Here is a 15850-nt window from a genome sequence, read left to right on the forward strand (position 1 = left end):
ACTAAGGATGTTTAAAGGCTAAGGATGTACACACACACACACACACACACACACACACACACACGAACTAAATATAGGTGTATTATAAAAGAAGTTCAAACAAATGATAATGCTCTTCCAAGAAACCATTGGTTGCCAAATGAAAATTCCAGTACCAGGTGTGGGTACTTACCTTGTTGGTATGGGGCTTTTCAGAAATCCTCCCAAATGTTTTGCCATTGTTCTTGCTTGCCTACTGAAATTCAACAGTAATATTACATTACTGAAGACAGGGTACACTTTGGTCACAGGACATGAAGAAATCAAGTTGATCCTGAAGAGAATACTTGGTTCCCATTGCTAGTTTTCCACTGTAGTGGAAAACCATTGTAGAAAGTCATCAACAATCTTACTCAGCTATAGACTCAGCTGTGAACCACTGTAATAACTGTGAGACATGCTTATGGGTACAATAGTGGCATGAATATCAGGGAGGTAAACAACAGATTTGGTTTAGATTTATGGCCCATGTTACAGGAGAAAATTTATGCTCTGGTGCTATAAATTTGGCTTACTAGCCAAGGTTTCAAAGATCACAAACCTCATAGATAAACCTACTACTACTATTTCATACACAGTAAATGGGCATAATATCAAACTGTACCCAAAATACACATCTCTGTGCCATACCTTAAGACAAACCCCAGTCATAGTCAGAGGATTTTCTTTTTGAAGATGAAGGTTAAGACAGAAATTCACAACTGATCAAAGTACAGAAGGTAAGTATCTCTGGAAAGCTGAGCCACAACTGGGACAGCTGTTAGGATTTTGCCAAATATTTTGGATGAAAGTTACACACACATGAAACAAATCAAACTTTGAAAATACTTGTAGTTACATACTTCATTAATTATACATTACAATCAGATGTTTGAGTGAAGATTAATACTTTAAAATTTAATTATTGGTTTGATAGACTAGGCTGTCTTTTTAATATATGTGCTGTAGAGCTGTTGGAAACATGTAACTCTTGCTAACTAACTGTCATTTGTTTTTGTTGACTTTACTGTAATTGCTACAGCCTACTTTAATGAAACAAACTATGACAGTATTATTACATTTTCTTCTTTAGTGATTATGTTAAGCAAATAGTTGATTTGCACAATATTTATTAAAGACCACTGGGCTTCACACCAGTTTATAGGAATGTGTAGGTGCTGTGTGGAAGGGTAACAATTTCAAGAACCAAACTTTCAGAATAAAATCCACTCAAGACTTTCATTGATTAGGTTCTCATTCCAATGGTCTCAAATTTTCAGCAGCTCTATGACGTAAGATTCTAGGGCCCAATTAAACAGTTCAAAATGAAGAGACTTAGAAGTGAATTGCAGATTTATGGAGCAGGAGAATAATGGGGTTAGTAGACAGTGGTAAGGGATATGCTTGTTGTATTAGTTTTAAATAGACCTAAATTCATTTGTAGGTAGGAAGGATGAAGATGCTGTAGAGAAGAGAAATTGAAACTGCTTTGTAAAAGAGAATCGATGTTTCCATGTGAAAAAGATGGAGAGGGACCAAGATGACAGGTGAAGGACATGAGGGTCTCTGGGGAGCGCAAATGTGGACTGAAGAGATATATCAGTGTCAGGTAAAGCCATATGTTAAAAGTCAAATGTGATCTACCTTATACGTTTAAGTAGGTTTTGTTCGCCTGTTAAAATGCCTTGATCAGACCTGGTAGAGAGATTTGGGGAAGGGATACATTGCCTCTACTCACATACAACAGTCAACTCTCATGTGGGAGCTATTTTGTCTACTTTATGCTTCACTGCAGACATATAGGGAACGTTTATTGTTGTAGCTCCCATACACAATCTGGCCTTTACTTCACAAGGTGAACAGAGGTGAGGCAAGGGTACTTTGCGTGGTATTTTAATCCCATATCTAAGATTTACTGCCAATAATAAGGAGAATTATTTGTATTTAAGGTCTATCAAGGACATGCACGAGTCAGATGTGTTGCTTGCTCCAAGGTCTTTAGACACGCCCAGAACCATTGTTTACTCCCTCCAGGAAATTGTCTTATTTATTAAGTGTATTAAACTCTTCCAAATCTCAGAGAAGATTGCACAGTCAAGGAAGGCCAGCTACATGAAGAATCACCATCTGTGTATTCGTGTGTGAGTTGAGGCCTACGAGGGTAAAAGCATACTTCTAAAAACAAATTTTATTTCTGCAATCTAGACTTCTCTTCGTCCAGACAAGAGACCTGCTTTTAAGAAGACTATTATCTCTTTCAACTGGGTCTTTAAAAAAAAAAAAAAGGCAAAAACCCAAACTGTGTGACGATTTTCAATGATAAACTTTTATTCTGAATATACTGTTTTTGCACAAGATTTAACACAACATTTTCTGGGATTATAAATATTTTTTATAACAGTATTATACAAATTTTTACAAAATGTGTTCATCCGACTAGTTAATTTCCACAAAAGTGTCCAGAGAACATAATAAGGGGAGAGAAAAAATATCTGTTATTCACAAAAGCCATTTGGCGTTTTGTTGGATGCACAACAACAAGCACTTCCCGAAAGGCATCCCTAAAACACGATCCCACGTTCATACCGCACAAGGAAAGGGCAGCTGTGCCAGGTCACACGGGAAACTCAGTTGGCATCTACACAGAACAGCATGCCAAGTCTCAGTGGAATTTCCATGGTTCTTTTTTTGTGTGAACTAGAAACAAGGTAGATGAAACCACTGGGAACAGCGAGCTATTTCTGCAAAATTCTGGACGTTTTCATGACCTCCTACTTCTGTTTTAGTGAGTTGCTCTTTACGGAAATGTACACTGAATATTGACCACATCAACATTCTGCCACAGGAAAACAATGCAAGTTCCAGCTAATGATAAAATATTTGGAATTTGGGGCAAGTGGGGGAAAAAAGTAACAAAGTCCATTGTGTATCGCTAGGTTAGACTCTATGCTGTTAATCTTAAATTAAGATGTAGGATTTAAGCTTTGGTGACTCCAAGACAGGCGTTCAAATGAGATGTAAAGTACAAGAGAGCATCAAATAAGCAAGTAACACTTGGGTTGCAAAGGTCACTTAAAAGGGATACTGCCTATTTGAACCCCATAAGGCCAGTTTTACAGTTAATAAAAGGAATCTTCTATATAGGAAAACTTACAAATGGCAGCAACGCTGTGTTTCCCAAGGTAAGCAATAATGCTTCAAGCATTAGAAACATGAAAAAAGACCATACTAAAATCTTGTAGGCCCAGGACCTAAAAATCTCTTCAATCAAACTTGCTAACTATGTCATGTTAAAAACCTGGTACAAATGTGGACCACGATTGGTGTTTGGCAGTAATGCTGGTTGTTCAAATGAAGAAAAGATGAAACCATTTATGCAAAAATTCTTTTCTGCTACTCAACACCAATGCAGGACTTGTTTTGACTTTGTTTATGTGACAAAGTGCACTGAGCTAAATGGGTATAGTAACAATTAACTAAGTAAAAACAGTTTAGAAGCTTTTTGAAATGATCTTTTACATAGTTTCGTTTCTGGAAATAACAGAAAATGTTACTTTTTGTCTAGAGACTTTGCAGAAAAATGTAAAATTTAAAACAGTGATTTTGATGGGATGGGTGTGACTGTCATTAAAAAAATATGTGAAACCACAAATACTAGTATTTGTCATGAAAACAAATTTTAGTCAGAAGTGTGTTGGTGTCCAATTAGTTACCACGTATACAGTTGTAATGATGTAAAACTCAGATTAAACAAGGCTCTGCCAAGAGATGCCAAGTTCAACAGTGATTCATACAACAACAATTTCATTGGTGTTAATACGCTCTGTAAGTGACAAAAGCCATGGGATCATGGTCAATACACTTTAAACGTGATTTAAGGTAGGTTGTTGTTTGACAAAAGCAATTCAATGTTCTTTTTATGTGCATCACTTATACGTACAAACAAGCAGTTCCCTTCCCCAACCTATGCATGATTTAAAATAGTCTGGCTAAAGAAAATAATGTTTGAAGTAATTAACAAACAGCATGACTCAAACACACTTCCTCTGCCTTTACACCACCTTCTTACTTTCTAAAACGTGAACAGCAGTTATGAATCGATTAAAATATGACAATGCATTAGAAGTGGTGACTGATGTCATTTCTTAGGACAATAGTTGGCAGAGAGACACCAATTGCCCTTCCCTCCCTTTTGAGTTAAAGCAAAATATTAACTTAGAAAACGTACACAAATGTTACTCAGGCTAGGATGGTGGTTGGAAGAAATTGCAATAGATGCAAAGCTATAAACAAAACAATAAACTATGTTAAAGTATTGACTGCTGTGTTGATATGTGAAGCATATTAAAGTATGCTGGAGAATGGAAATAACTCAGATGGGAAAATGACATATATTGAAATTTCCAGCATATGCACACACCAATACTTGGCATGTTTAACTAAAAAGAAAACTTCATTTGCCATAAAAAATATATGTATACTTTCAGCTTACAGTAAAATTACTCTCTCTAGACACATTCATTGTTTTTACCCATTCTTCAAATACTGTTTATTCCTGAAAATAATTTTTAGAAGCATAAATAAAATTTTGCCACCATATTAATCTATAATGAAATTTCTGTTCTACTTTACTAATGTTTTTCACCAAGGAGGCTGTATAAAAACAAATTTTATTATTCACAATCAAGTGTTCATGTGCATACACATAGAATCAAGGTTTCCTATTTGTTCAGGTTACTGTAAAAACCCTCATGAAGTTGTATTGGAATTTTGGTCATATGATCATACCAAAATGGAGGGACAGAGGCGGCAAGAGCAGCAGTTTCTAAATTGTACATGCTACTACTGGAATGAACAAAGAGGAAACCTAGGATAAATCTTCATTGAGAACATATATGTACCTTTCAAAAAATAAATGTGTTAAATCTGATTTATGTACTTAAAATATCTGTACATAGGTTTTTTTCAGGCAAAAGCATGAGTCTGTATAAAATCCATGAAGTGTCAACTCGCCGTCTGCCTAACCCAGCCGTTCGGCATTTACATTGCACAGTATATTCAGAGTAGTTTAGCAACATGTTAAGGATGACTTAAGTGCATGTACACTGCAAGGTTCAGATTCTTACATGACAGTAATGTCACCCAGTTTGTCAATGGACTATACTCTACAGTAAGAAGAGAAACAAACCAGAAAGTTAAAATAGCAGCAGCATCATGCAAAATACCCTTGGCAACCCAAGTTCATTAACCACAAGGAAAACATTTCCCCTCCCCCCCCAACAAGCTTCTCTTAGAGCATGTTAAATATCTGGCTAGCACTACATGACTTTACTGTGAACAAAAGGGACATTACATCACGCAGTTAAGGGCTTACATTTATGAGGAAAATGTATCATGAGTTCCAATTTTACCCACAAGCACCTTTAGCATATCCCTTCCTTTCTTGGTTTCAAACCAGCACTTCATACCTTACCCAAATTCAACTGGCCACGGTTGTGTTTTGTTTTTGGCAGGGAAGTCTTTCTTTTATAAGGCATTTTATTCATGGCAATTTTTTTGGTAGAAAATCAGCCATTAGTTTGTACTTCATCAGCTTAAACCAATGCATTTTCTCCCTCCCTCCCTCTCTCTGCTCAATATCCACTCCCAGTACAATAATATCCACTCCCAGCAGAATGATATCTACTCCCAGCAGAATGATATCTACTCCCAACAGAATGAGATCCACTCTCAGCAGAATTATATCCACTCCCAGCAAACAAGTGAAGGCAAAAGTATCATTGGCCCTCACTGGGGTTTTCTCTTTTTCTCCTTCTTCTTCTTCTTCTTGGTAAAACTGCAGCAGGTTGAAATGCTAGGTCAAAGTCAAGGCCCCTTCCTTTTGTAAGGCTTGCATGGGGGAGCCTTTTCCATGTAATCTCCAACAGTGAACTCCCAAACCTCCCACAGAGAACAAGTAGAGTTTTGCTTTGATGTGAGACATAGGTGATGCAGCATATTCACACAAGTTTCAGTTTCCAACACCCTGACATGCAGCCATTGACGGTCAAGAATCTAAGCCTTACAGTCATGTCATGGTAGAGGCCCAGGTAAGGTTCTGTTGTCGCTTCTTCAATGGGCCCTATTTTAATGTGACCAAGGGCTTACATTTTGGCAGGGCTTGGAATTTAGTTGCAGATCTGGGGTTTAGAAGGTCACAATAGGTAGTGTCTGCTGCCAGATACCAGCCAAAGGAGTATAAATTGGAGTCCAAAGATAGACCATAAGGAAGGGTTTAATCCGGACACACCACCGCAGTCAGTATAATCCTCCTGTTAGGAATACAAACAAATCAATAAATATAGTGTAACTATCTGGAATAAACACGGAACAAAGCAGCTTTCAGATTAATTCGTATTTAGTCCATCTTTGAACTTCCATGGTAAAATTGTCCTGCCTGAGATTGAAGCAACATTGACCAAGAATTCACTGTGCAGAAATTGCTTTACAGCTGTCCCCTCCCTAACACCAGTTGGCAAATGTCTAAAATTCTGATTATGATGAAGAAAGCTGATAATAATAAATTCTTTGGGTATAAAAATTACTAATTGAAAAACACTTCACCGTCATGAGTAAAAAGAATCCTTACTATTGATTACAAACAAGAAGTAAAAATTTATTTCCCATACTTTTGACATTTAAAGGTGAATTGATTTGGTACATGGAGAACCCTGACTATAGCAATTCTAGAAAAATAAATAAAAAATACCATATTTCCCGTTGAAGCAATATATGGGACTTTTGAAAACATATAGTCCAAGCAAAGAACTAAGCTGAAAAGAGGTCAAGCTTATGCAGAGCCATGCTGTGCCCCAGGAAGTGTCTAGAATACACCTCCTGAAGGCCTCACAGAGAAGCAGTGTCTCAGTTGGATCCCTAAGAACACAGTCACTCTTTACTGTTCATTCCCATGTTCCATACGCTACAATATTTCCCACTGTTTAACATTCCTCCTACTGTATTAAATTTTAAAAATTTGATGTTGACTCAATCTGATAGACATATTTTTTTTAGAATTCACTGATCCAAGGTTCATCGTCCATAGATTGAAATAGGTTACATAAATAAATGTGAGGGTTCTTTATAGAAAAAAAAACAGCTTTACAGAGTCTAAACTCAGTAAAGACGGGGGGGGGGGGGGGGTCATCTGACTACTTTCCTGCCAGAGACTAAAACTCTACTTGCACCGGAGTAAACAGCATTTCTTCTTTGATTTATGCTTGGAGTAACTTCATAGCTGCTCTCTAGTCCACAAGTACTGAGATGGTAACACATGGAGGGAGACCTTCAACATTAAATGCTGTCTTTGAATGTAAACGTTTAGAAGATAATTCTGATTAGTTAACTAGTTAGGAACCAGTTCTTACCTTATTGGTCTTTCAGGGGAAGCAATTTTCTATAATCAATTCCTGTGGATAACACACGTCCAGATTTTCTGGAAATGTGTTTGGTCTTCTATTCTCCTCCAACTGACCTAATTCCCTTCAGGATCTCTAAACAGCGAGCTTTTCCAAAAAGTTTCCTCTCGTCACTTTTTCTAAAAAGGTATATCTTACTTATTTATTTTTATGTTATGTGCACTGGTGTTTTGCCAGTGTGAGGGTGCCCGATCCCCTGGAAATAGAGTTACAGCCAGTTGTGACCCGACATGTGGGTGCTGGGAATTAAACCCAGGTTCTCAGGATGAGCAGCCAGTTCTTTTAACTGCTGAGTCATTGCTTCTGTCCTCTTTTGCTTGGTTTGTTTGTTTTTTGCTTGTTTTAGTTTATTAAAGTCACCTAGCTTTAAAATTCACCTACTTTACTTGCCAATAACTCTCAGGGTGATTAGGAGGAGTGCACTTTTGTGAAAACAAGTAGAGGGTAAGGGGGGGATGGGAGCAGGGTGGGGGAAGGGGTAACAGTTCAAATGTAAATAGAGTATCTAATAAAAATAAAAGAAACAAAGAAATAAATGCAAACAAACACCTGAAAAAATAAAATGTAACTACTATTTAAAAAAGAGTCTATTTGTAAAAACATCACCTAGGAATTGTTTTTGTTCTTCCTTTATGCCAGTAATTAAAGGAAAATTACCCAAGATATGCTTTAAAGTAAGGCTTGCTTTATAGTACTATCTATAGAAATGGCTAATGTCTTTTCTGTCTGATAAAATGAAATAAATATTGATAAACTTCTTTCTCTCCAACTAGAACATGGGGCAATTAATTGCCCAAAGATTACAGTAATTTAAAAAAAAATAGACAATTTAGAAAATTCTTTTTCTAAAACAAAATATTCTAAGAGTATTGTGTTGTTTTGTTTTCTGTATTATAACTACACCATTTCCTTCAGATGACATATAACAGCTGAATACATCCAAGAATAATGGCTCACTTTTAAATTTAGGTAGATTCTTCAAAATTACAGTTTTAATGAAAATATTACCATAACAAATTCAACTTTTAAAGATTATTTCTCTTTCATTCTAACTTCTTTAATCCATGCATTGTGTGACTTGGCCAATTACGTTAGATATGACAAGTGTCACCTTGACTCAGAGCATCTATAGGACTCTCTAGGACTCTCACATGTTGGGCCAATTTACATTTCCTTGGATGGAGGAGGGGGGCTGAGGAAGAACATGGGGCCCTTCCTTTCCTGCAGCATCAGTTAATTGCTGGAAAGAAGAGGTTTTTAGAAGCTGGTCATATGTTGTCTACACTCCTGGTAATTTTTGCAAGAATCCCATTGGTTCACAAAGGAAGACTCAGGAGGGATCATTACTGTAGTAGCTGGTTGCTGCCCTCTCTATCAAAGTGGCTAGAAATAGAGTCAGAGGGAAAAGTCACACAGTGTCATGAGATAGGTGGCACATTTAGTCAGGTTTTTGTCCGGGGAAGCATAAAAACCATACACATATAAATTGATCCCTAAGTATTTATTTTTGGTACTTAGTGACATACTTTATAATTTGAGTTTGTGAAAAATAAAACAATTCTCCTATCAGGCTTGCTTTACTTTTAACAACCTTCAGTATTTTTATTTGTCTTTCTTATTACCTTCTAAGTCTGAAGAAGCAAAACAAAACAAAACAAAAACACCAAAAAAAAAAAAAAACCAAAACAAAACAACAAAAAAAAATACCAAACAAAAACAACAACAGCCATAACAACCTCATTGTAAGATTTGCTTTGGATGCTTGTGTTTCAGAAAATCCTCATGGTGTGAACTTTGAAATTGTATAGCCATAATCTGTATCACTTGGTGGAACTACAAGATGCCAACGCTCCTTTGTTAGATGACCAGGAAAGCCACACTAGATGCACCCAGATGGCATTCATCTCCATGACATTGGTACATACACTAGGTTCCATGACTGTGGTAAAGCAGCAGTCTATCTTGGAAAGCAAGTACCTCTTGTGGACAACTAGAGCTCAGACATTGGTGTGATGGACACTGACTTTGAGCAAAGAGATTTTAGTCTTTAAAACTGTTTTTTAATTGGGGGGGTTATGGCAATGAAACCAACAATAAAATTTAAAAAATTCTATTAAAAAACTGTTTTTTTTTTTTTTTTTTTTTTTTCCCCTGGGAATGATACTTGGTTTGAAAGATAATATCCATCAGTTGTAGAAAGGTTGGGATCTAAGGAACCCTGGGTGGGGCTGGTTATATGGTCCAGCAGGAGCTTAATGCAAGGTAGTAGGAACTACATGCTACAGATGCAGGCCCATATCCCTAACCCAGAAACTACCTCAATTAATAATCACTTGCAAATGAAAAATTAGTTTTCTCCAAGGGTGTCTCCCAGGGCAAACAAAGAACTGTTAGGGGCAGAGCCCATGCCCAGCTTTAGAGAATCAAGATTGAACCAGCTTAAACACATCTTTGTCTCATAATATTGTACCAGGGGGTTAAAACAATGTTTTTTCAAAATCTTACAGGTTCTTTGCATATCTATAATGACTACTGTTTTATTTTAATGGGATTCCTGTATGTGTGAAAGTGTGTCTCTGTCTCCCTGCATTCCGTGACTTCTCTTTAGCTCTTGTTCTTCTTGGTTGTTCTGGTCTACACCAGTTCACTTGCTTTGGTGTTATCTTATTGCATTTTATTATTATTTCTTAGATTCTACTTTTCTAATGAGAGGTACAAAGGGTATAGATCTGGATGGGAGCGAAGGAGCATCTGGGAGTATTAGGGGTAACATCGGAAGGTAAAACAGCAATTGAGACTAGATAGTATGGAAAATATGTTTTCAATAAAAAAATAATGTGCTACAATTGTATAAAATGCTGTCAATACCAGATTTGTAAGCTAGAATTCTTGTTAGAATGTGTTATACTAACCATCACTGACTAATGTTTTAGGGAGCTGGCTTACGATTCTCATGTTTTCTATGACTTTGGTCTGCTAGCATCCCATGTTCCACTGTGGCCTTGGGATTTCCTACAGAGAGTCCTGATAATATGGTGGGGCTGTAATGCATCATGGGTTCTCTGAAAGAAATGGCCTTACTCATTTGTTTGGAAATGACTCTCAGTCACTTCTTCCTAGATGCTTTCCTTAACGATTAGCAAGTACCTCTAATATGAATATGATTTGGGATCATAGTTGAAATGGATGGAGATTTGGCACAGAGGTTAAGGCAGACCTTTCAGAGGATGTGGGTTAGTTTCCCTGTGCTCCTGGGATGGCTCCCAACCAGATGTTACTCTAGTTCCAATGGCTGTGTACCCTTCTGTGGCCTCCGTAGGCATTAGGCACAGACAAGACAAACATACACATAAAATAAGTAGATTTTCTACAAAAGGAAAAACCGATATAGGAGAAAGTAGAATAAAACAGTTGGATAACAACTACTTATAACTAGTTTTTAATTGGTTGATGACTAAGTACATTCTAATTATAATACAAATAACATCATTCAGGATGATGTACATGAAATGTAAATTAATGTAGGCAACATATTTCCAGTGATTAACAGTTTCCATATTATTCATTATTATGTTTTAAATGAATTGTATACTCCGTTAAAAAGTTTATTGGAATTATGTTTGAAAGTACCATAGTAGGAAAGACAGAAGAAGCAACTCCGAACTTTATGCTAACCATAAAATCTACTGAAAGGGAAAAGTTTTGTTTACTACCAAGTACATCATGTTAATGAGAAAAACAACAGTAAGGACACAATGAAAATGTATCTGCTAAACTCCTTGTGGAGGATGACTATTAATTATAAGACTTTAATGCATTAAAAATCCTTACCAGCACATTGTTATCAAAGCAGACATCAGGTCCTTTTCGGTATCTGGGCTGTTTAACCATGTCACAAGGATCTGGACCATCAGCTAAAGGGGCTCGTCAAGGAAGAGCATATAACTTTTTCCTTACATGGTTAAAAAGTGCAATGACATAGGAAACCTACTATGCCAATGCCCTTAGGCAACAGAACCAATTCAAGTATGAGGGGCTGAGAGAAACAAACATCCAAATTAAATTTTCCCATACTTCCTGAATAATGGAGTCAGTTCTGACATTCAAATCAAAATTTTAGTACTGCAATATTTTTCTCTATATGAGCATGAATGGGGTGGCAGACTTAAATATTCATTGTTTAAGGTGGCCTGTCCCAAACATCTCTAATGTGAAAGGATACAAGTCTGTTCCGCTTGCATGAGCAGCCGCGTGTCACAAGGGCAAGTTCCTTTGCTCTCCACCATTATGAATACTAAGTTGGTGTTCATAAGTTTTTCTACATGAAAGATCCTACAAAATACAAATTATAGTAGTTCATTAAGAGAAAACTACCTTTTTCAGAAACAGAACTGAGATCATTCCAAGATTCTTAGTTATTATAAAGAAATATAAAATAATTTATTGAAAACTGAATCACCATCTAGAAAAAATAAACACAAATACACATACACACACATGCACACACACACTCACAAACATACTCACATACACATGCATGCACACAGACACATTCACAAACACACACATGCACACACACACACACACACACACACACACACACAAATGAGTGTGACTTGATGATCACCATGGCTTTACTAATTAACACAAACACATTACCTATCTCAAAAATATTTTTAAAAAATCATCATATAAATGTATCTTTTTATATTGAAACATTTGTTAAAAGTTGTTAGTCTTAATTACAAAAGTAGTACTATTTAGTTACAGTCCAAATGCCTAAAAGTGTTTGAATTTCAGTTTTCAGGCTGTGAAATCATCTTCTTCCATCTCAGCTGTGGGAGTCAAAACAAAGACCATCACCCAGAGGACACTGAGCCTCCTGGAATCACTGCTCACAGGAGCAACGTTAATGCACAAAGGCATTTTATGGTCGGCTGGTTCACCATTGAGTAACTGCCTGGCTGTCACTAAAAGGTGCAAGCAAAGGTTCTAAATAATAAGTTAATAGTTATACTACCAAATTCAGGCCAATGTGAACGATAAAACTTTGTAAAAATTTGTCACTGTTAGTATATCAACAATCCTCTATTTTGCAGATCTTCAAAGCAGAAAAAAGGGACAAACCATACTATCAATCTCAGTTTAAAATAAAGTGCATATCTATGCTCCCAACAGGCTTTCTGTGAGGGGATAGTTTTCTGTTTACCCAATATGGTAAAAAAATTTTCAAATGTGATATAACGCTTTAATTAAAATGTAAACAGCTGCCTATTGGAAATATCCTTTGCAGACCTCAGATATACAACCAGGCTTTAAGGTCCATACCCAGTGTTAGTTGGGTTGATTCATTTTCCTTTGTAATCAATATAAAAATATATGATCCGATTTTTTTCACCTTTCTTAAAGCAGGGGGATTTTACTGGCTTTTCCTTTTGAACTGGGAAAGACCACAGGATAACTCTGGGGACCTTGTGCTTTGTAGTGATCTGTGAGATACATCTCTGCACACGCACATGGCTCTTCTGGGACGATTGGTGCAAAGTCACAGTACTGTGCCTGCTCTGGGAGCAAATGGTCTACGCTGCTGCACAAGTTTCTCAACCTGAAAGCCCCAATTTTAAATCAAGCGATCCTTATCCAGAGTTCATATTAAACTTCTCTCTTTGTGTTCCTCTTCAAACACCTCTGCCTCCTTGAAAATGCAGTTTACAGAATCAAGTACAAACCCACTTTCCGTGCCTATTGGTTAAGACCGAGGAGTAAAGTGAATAGTTTTTGAATTGTCATTGACTTACTTTCCCAGCATCTGGCACATCCAGAGTCCCAGCGTAGCTTACCCCCTCCTATTTTCTTTCTCTGTTAACATTCTTCTGGAAAAATTTGCCATCATTTCTAAAAGGCCCTCTTATATTCTGTGAGCTGTGGCTCAGGGACCTCAGAGCCTAGATTAGCAATTTGCTCAGACCTTCCAAAACCGCCATCTTGCCTTTTCTTCGATCCTGTCATAGCCAAGTGCATTTTCTCTGTCTTCCAAAACATTTTAAAGATGCCTTATGTATTCTAACATTAACCACAACTTTCAGAGATATGTTCATCAGAGACTTCAATTTCAAAACAAAAGCAACATCTAATTTTTTATGTGAGAGAAGGGTAGAAGAATAAACAATGATACCTCTAACTTCTTACAACCCTTCTTAATTAGCACAGATGGAAAAAGGGTCTTATTTGATTGCAATTATTATCCTAAGTAAAATTTATATTCTAAAATTTTTAACATTGATCTTGTTTATAAAAATGCATTCATATTTCTCCATTCTGCCTAGAATCTTAGACTCCACTATGTGATAGTAGCTAAAATAATTAAAGGCTATCAAAACTTATGAGACCTATAACAAAGCCAAGTATTTCCGACATTTTTAGTTTAAAACAATGATTCATTTCTGACTTCCCTGAGCATCTTCCTTATAGCCTGTGATTGTGACAGACTGTCTTTAGTAAACACACAGGCATGGAGTACCTGGAACAGTTCCCACAGTCCAGCACACCACTGAACGATTTAGTGTCGTTCTTGAAGAAGTACTGGGTTTGCTCTGTGATGCAGCTCTGCTTAGACAGGGAGGCTGTGAAGTCATCTTCTTCCATCTCAACTGCGGGAGTCAAAACAAAGACCATCACCCAGGAGACACGGAGCCTCTCAGAGTCACTGCTCATAGGGGCGAAGTTAATGCACAAAGGCACTTCCTAACAGTCATTAAACGGTACCTGCCCTGCAACAATTATAAATAATAAATTAACCCACAAAACTCAGGCCAACATGAACTATAGAATATGGTAAATCATAGGAAAATAAACGTTTCATTGTATCAAAACTATCAGTCTGTTGATCTTTTTCTCTTGCTCGCCCACATGCACAAGTATGTGTGCGCACAAACTTACACTCCCTCTCTCTATGAATTTACTACCAGGAGAAAAATGGACTCTGTGCCGATGACCCACCTCATTTGCTCATTGACATACCTGCCTCGAGGAGCCGCGGAAATGTCAAGCTCAAGAGCAGCTGCTGGAGAATAGACCTGAAAGTTTAAATGAGTAAATGAGAATCATCTAGACGTTCTCCTTTACAATATTTTACCTGAAAATACTTAGCATGTTTTGCAGACACAAATATACACACACTTCATTTTATCATTTTTTAAGAAAAAAATGTGATATCAACATTAAGAAATTTTGTAGATTTCTTGAATTGTGAAAAAAATGATTTTCATTGGCAAAAGATTCATGAATTCATGAGGTGAAAAGTTTTGAGACCAAAGAAGGCATGTACAAGAGCGAGGAAGCCTGGGAAAGACTGTAAAGTGCAGAGATTTTGGCTCTCTGGGGAAGAATGCCTATGTTATGAACTTAAACTTTTATATCCTAAATTTTCTTTTTATTTTAGTTATTAAAACTCCATAATACAATAAAGACATACAAACAAAAGTCAGTATCTGAACTTCAGGCTTGAGCTTAATCTGTAATATGGCATACCTAAGGTTATATAAAGAAACACAACATGTTTTAGTTTTATAATGAATGGCAATTGAACCGAGTTTTAGTACATAATATTCTGGAACTGAATTTAGCTAAGTGGCAGTAACAGTGATCTTGGCCAGAAAATAGAACAAAGGCAAGTATTCCAGGATTATTATTATATAAGGACTATCTACTTATATTAACATACAAATAGCACTATCATATTGTCAAATAACATGTTTCAAAAACGGAATTTTTAAAAATTTAAATATTTTTGTTATTTTAGTAAAAATGATATAAATTTTATCGCCAAAATGCTTGATACTGAATGGGAATGATAAATTAATAAAAATGGAAAAAGGCTGAACCAGTTCAGTAAAATGAGGTATAAAGCCAGAAAGATAGGGCACACAGGAAACAAGCAGAAAGAGATGGAACAAGGAATCGAACACACAGGACGAGGCTGAGTGACTTGGGTGACGAGAATGTGATTTCCATGCACTTGTGTGAGTGGCTCAGCGGGTTACATGCTTGAATTTCACAGGTGGAAGGGAATTGTGGATGATGGGGATGGAGCCAGCCATCCACAGGATGAATAAGAGTCACTTCAATATGAGGCTCCAATACTTTGCCAATATCGCATTAAGGTAAAGGGTAGAAAATTTAGTTACCGTGTTTTGAATTGGATGAATATGGATATGTGATTTGCATGGTAAAGATAATTATCATGTTTTATAGATAAATACTCTTAGAATTTAAGGATTGATTATAATATCCAAAGGCACAAATTGAGAGCTCGAGCTGGGTCACAAAATAATCTAGTCAAAAACCCATGCGTGGAGAGGATTTAAACCTTTGGA

General features: G+C 36.7%; 1 protein-coding gene across 1 annotated transcript in view; it reads right to left on the minus strand.

Annotated features, from left to right (window-relative positions):
- Nucleotides 1-2322: 2322 nt before the first annotated feature.
- CACNA2D1 (calcium voltage-gated channel auxiliary subunit alpha2delta 1) overlaps nucleotides 2323-15850 on the minus strand; it is a 412683-nt gene continuing 399155 nt past the window's right edge. The window contains exons 35-39 of the mRNA XM_080936313.1: nucleotides 14496-14551; nucleotides 13996-14125; nucleotides 11698-11807; nucleotides 11307-11389; nucleotides 2323-6329 (exon numbers count right to left, since the gene is read on the minus strand). Of these exons, the coding sequence (XP_080792439.1) occupies nucleotides 6213-6329; nucleotides 11307-11389; nucleotides 11698-11807; nucleotides 13996-14125; nucleotides 14496-14551 (496 nt within the window). The 3' untranslated portion in view covers nucleotides 2323-6212. The remainder of the gene's footprint in view (nucleotides 6330-11306; nucleotides 11390-11697; nucleotides 11808-13995; nucleotides 14126-14495; nucleotides 14552-15850) is intronic.

This window comes from Micromys minutus, assembly GCF_963924665.1.
Source record: "Micromys minutus genome assembly, chromosome: 23".
Classification (NCBI taxonomy): domain Eukaryota; kingdom Metazoa; phylum Chordata; class Mammalia; order Rodentia; family Muridae; genus Micromys; species Micromys minutus.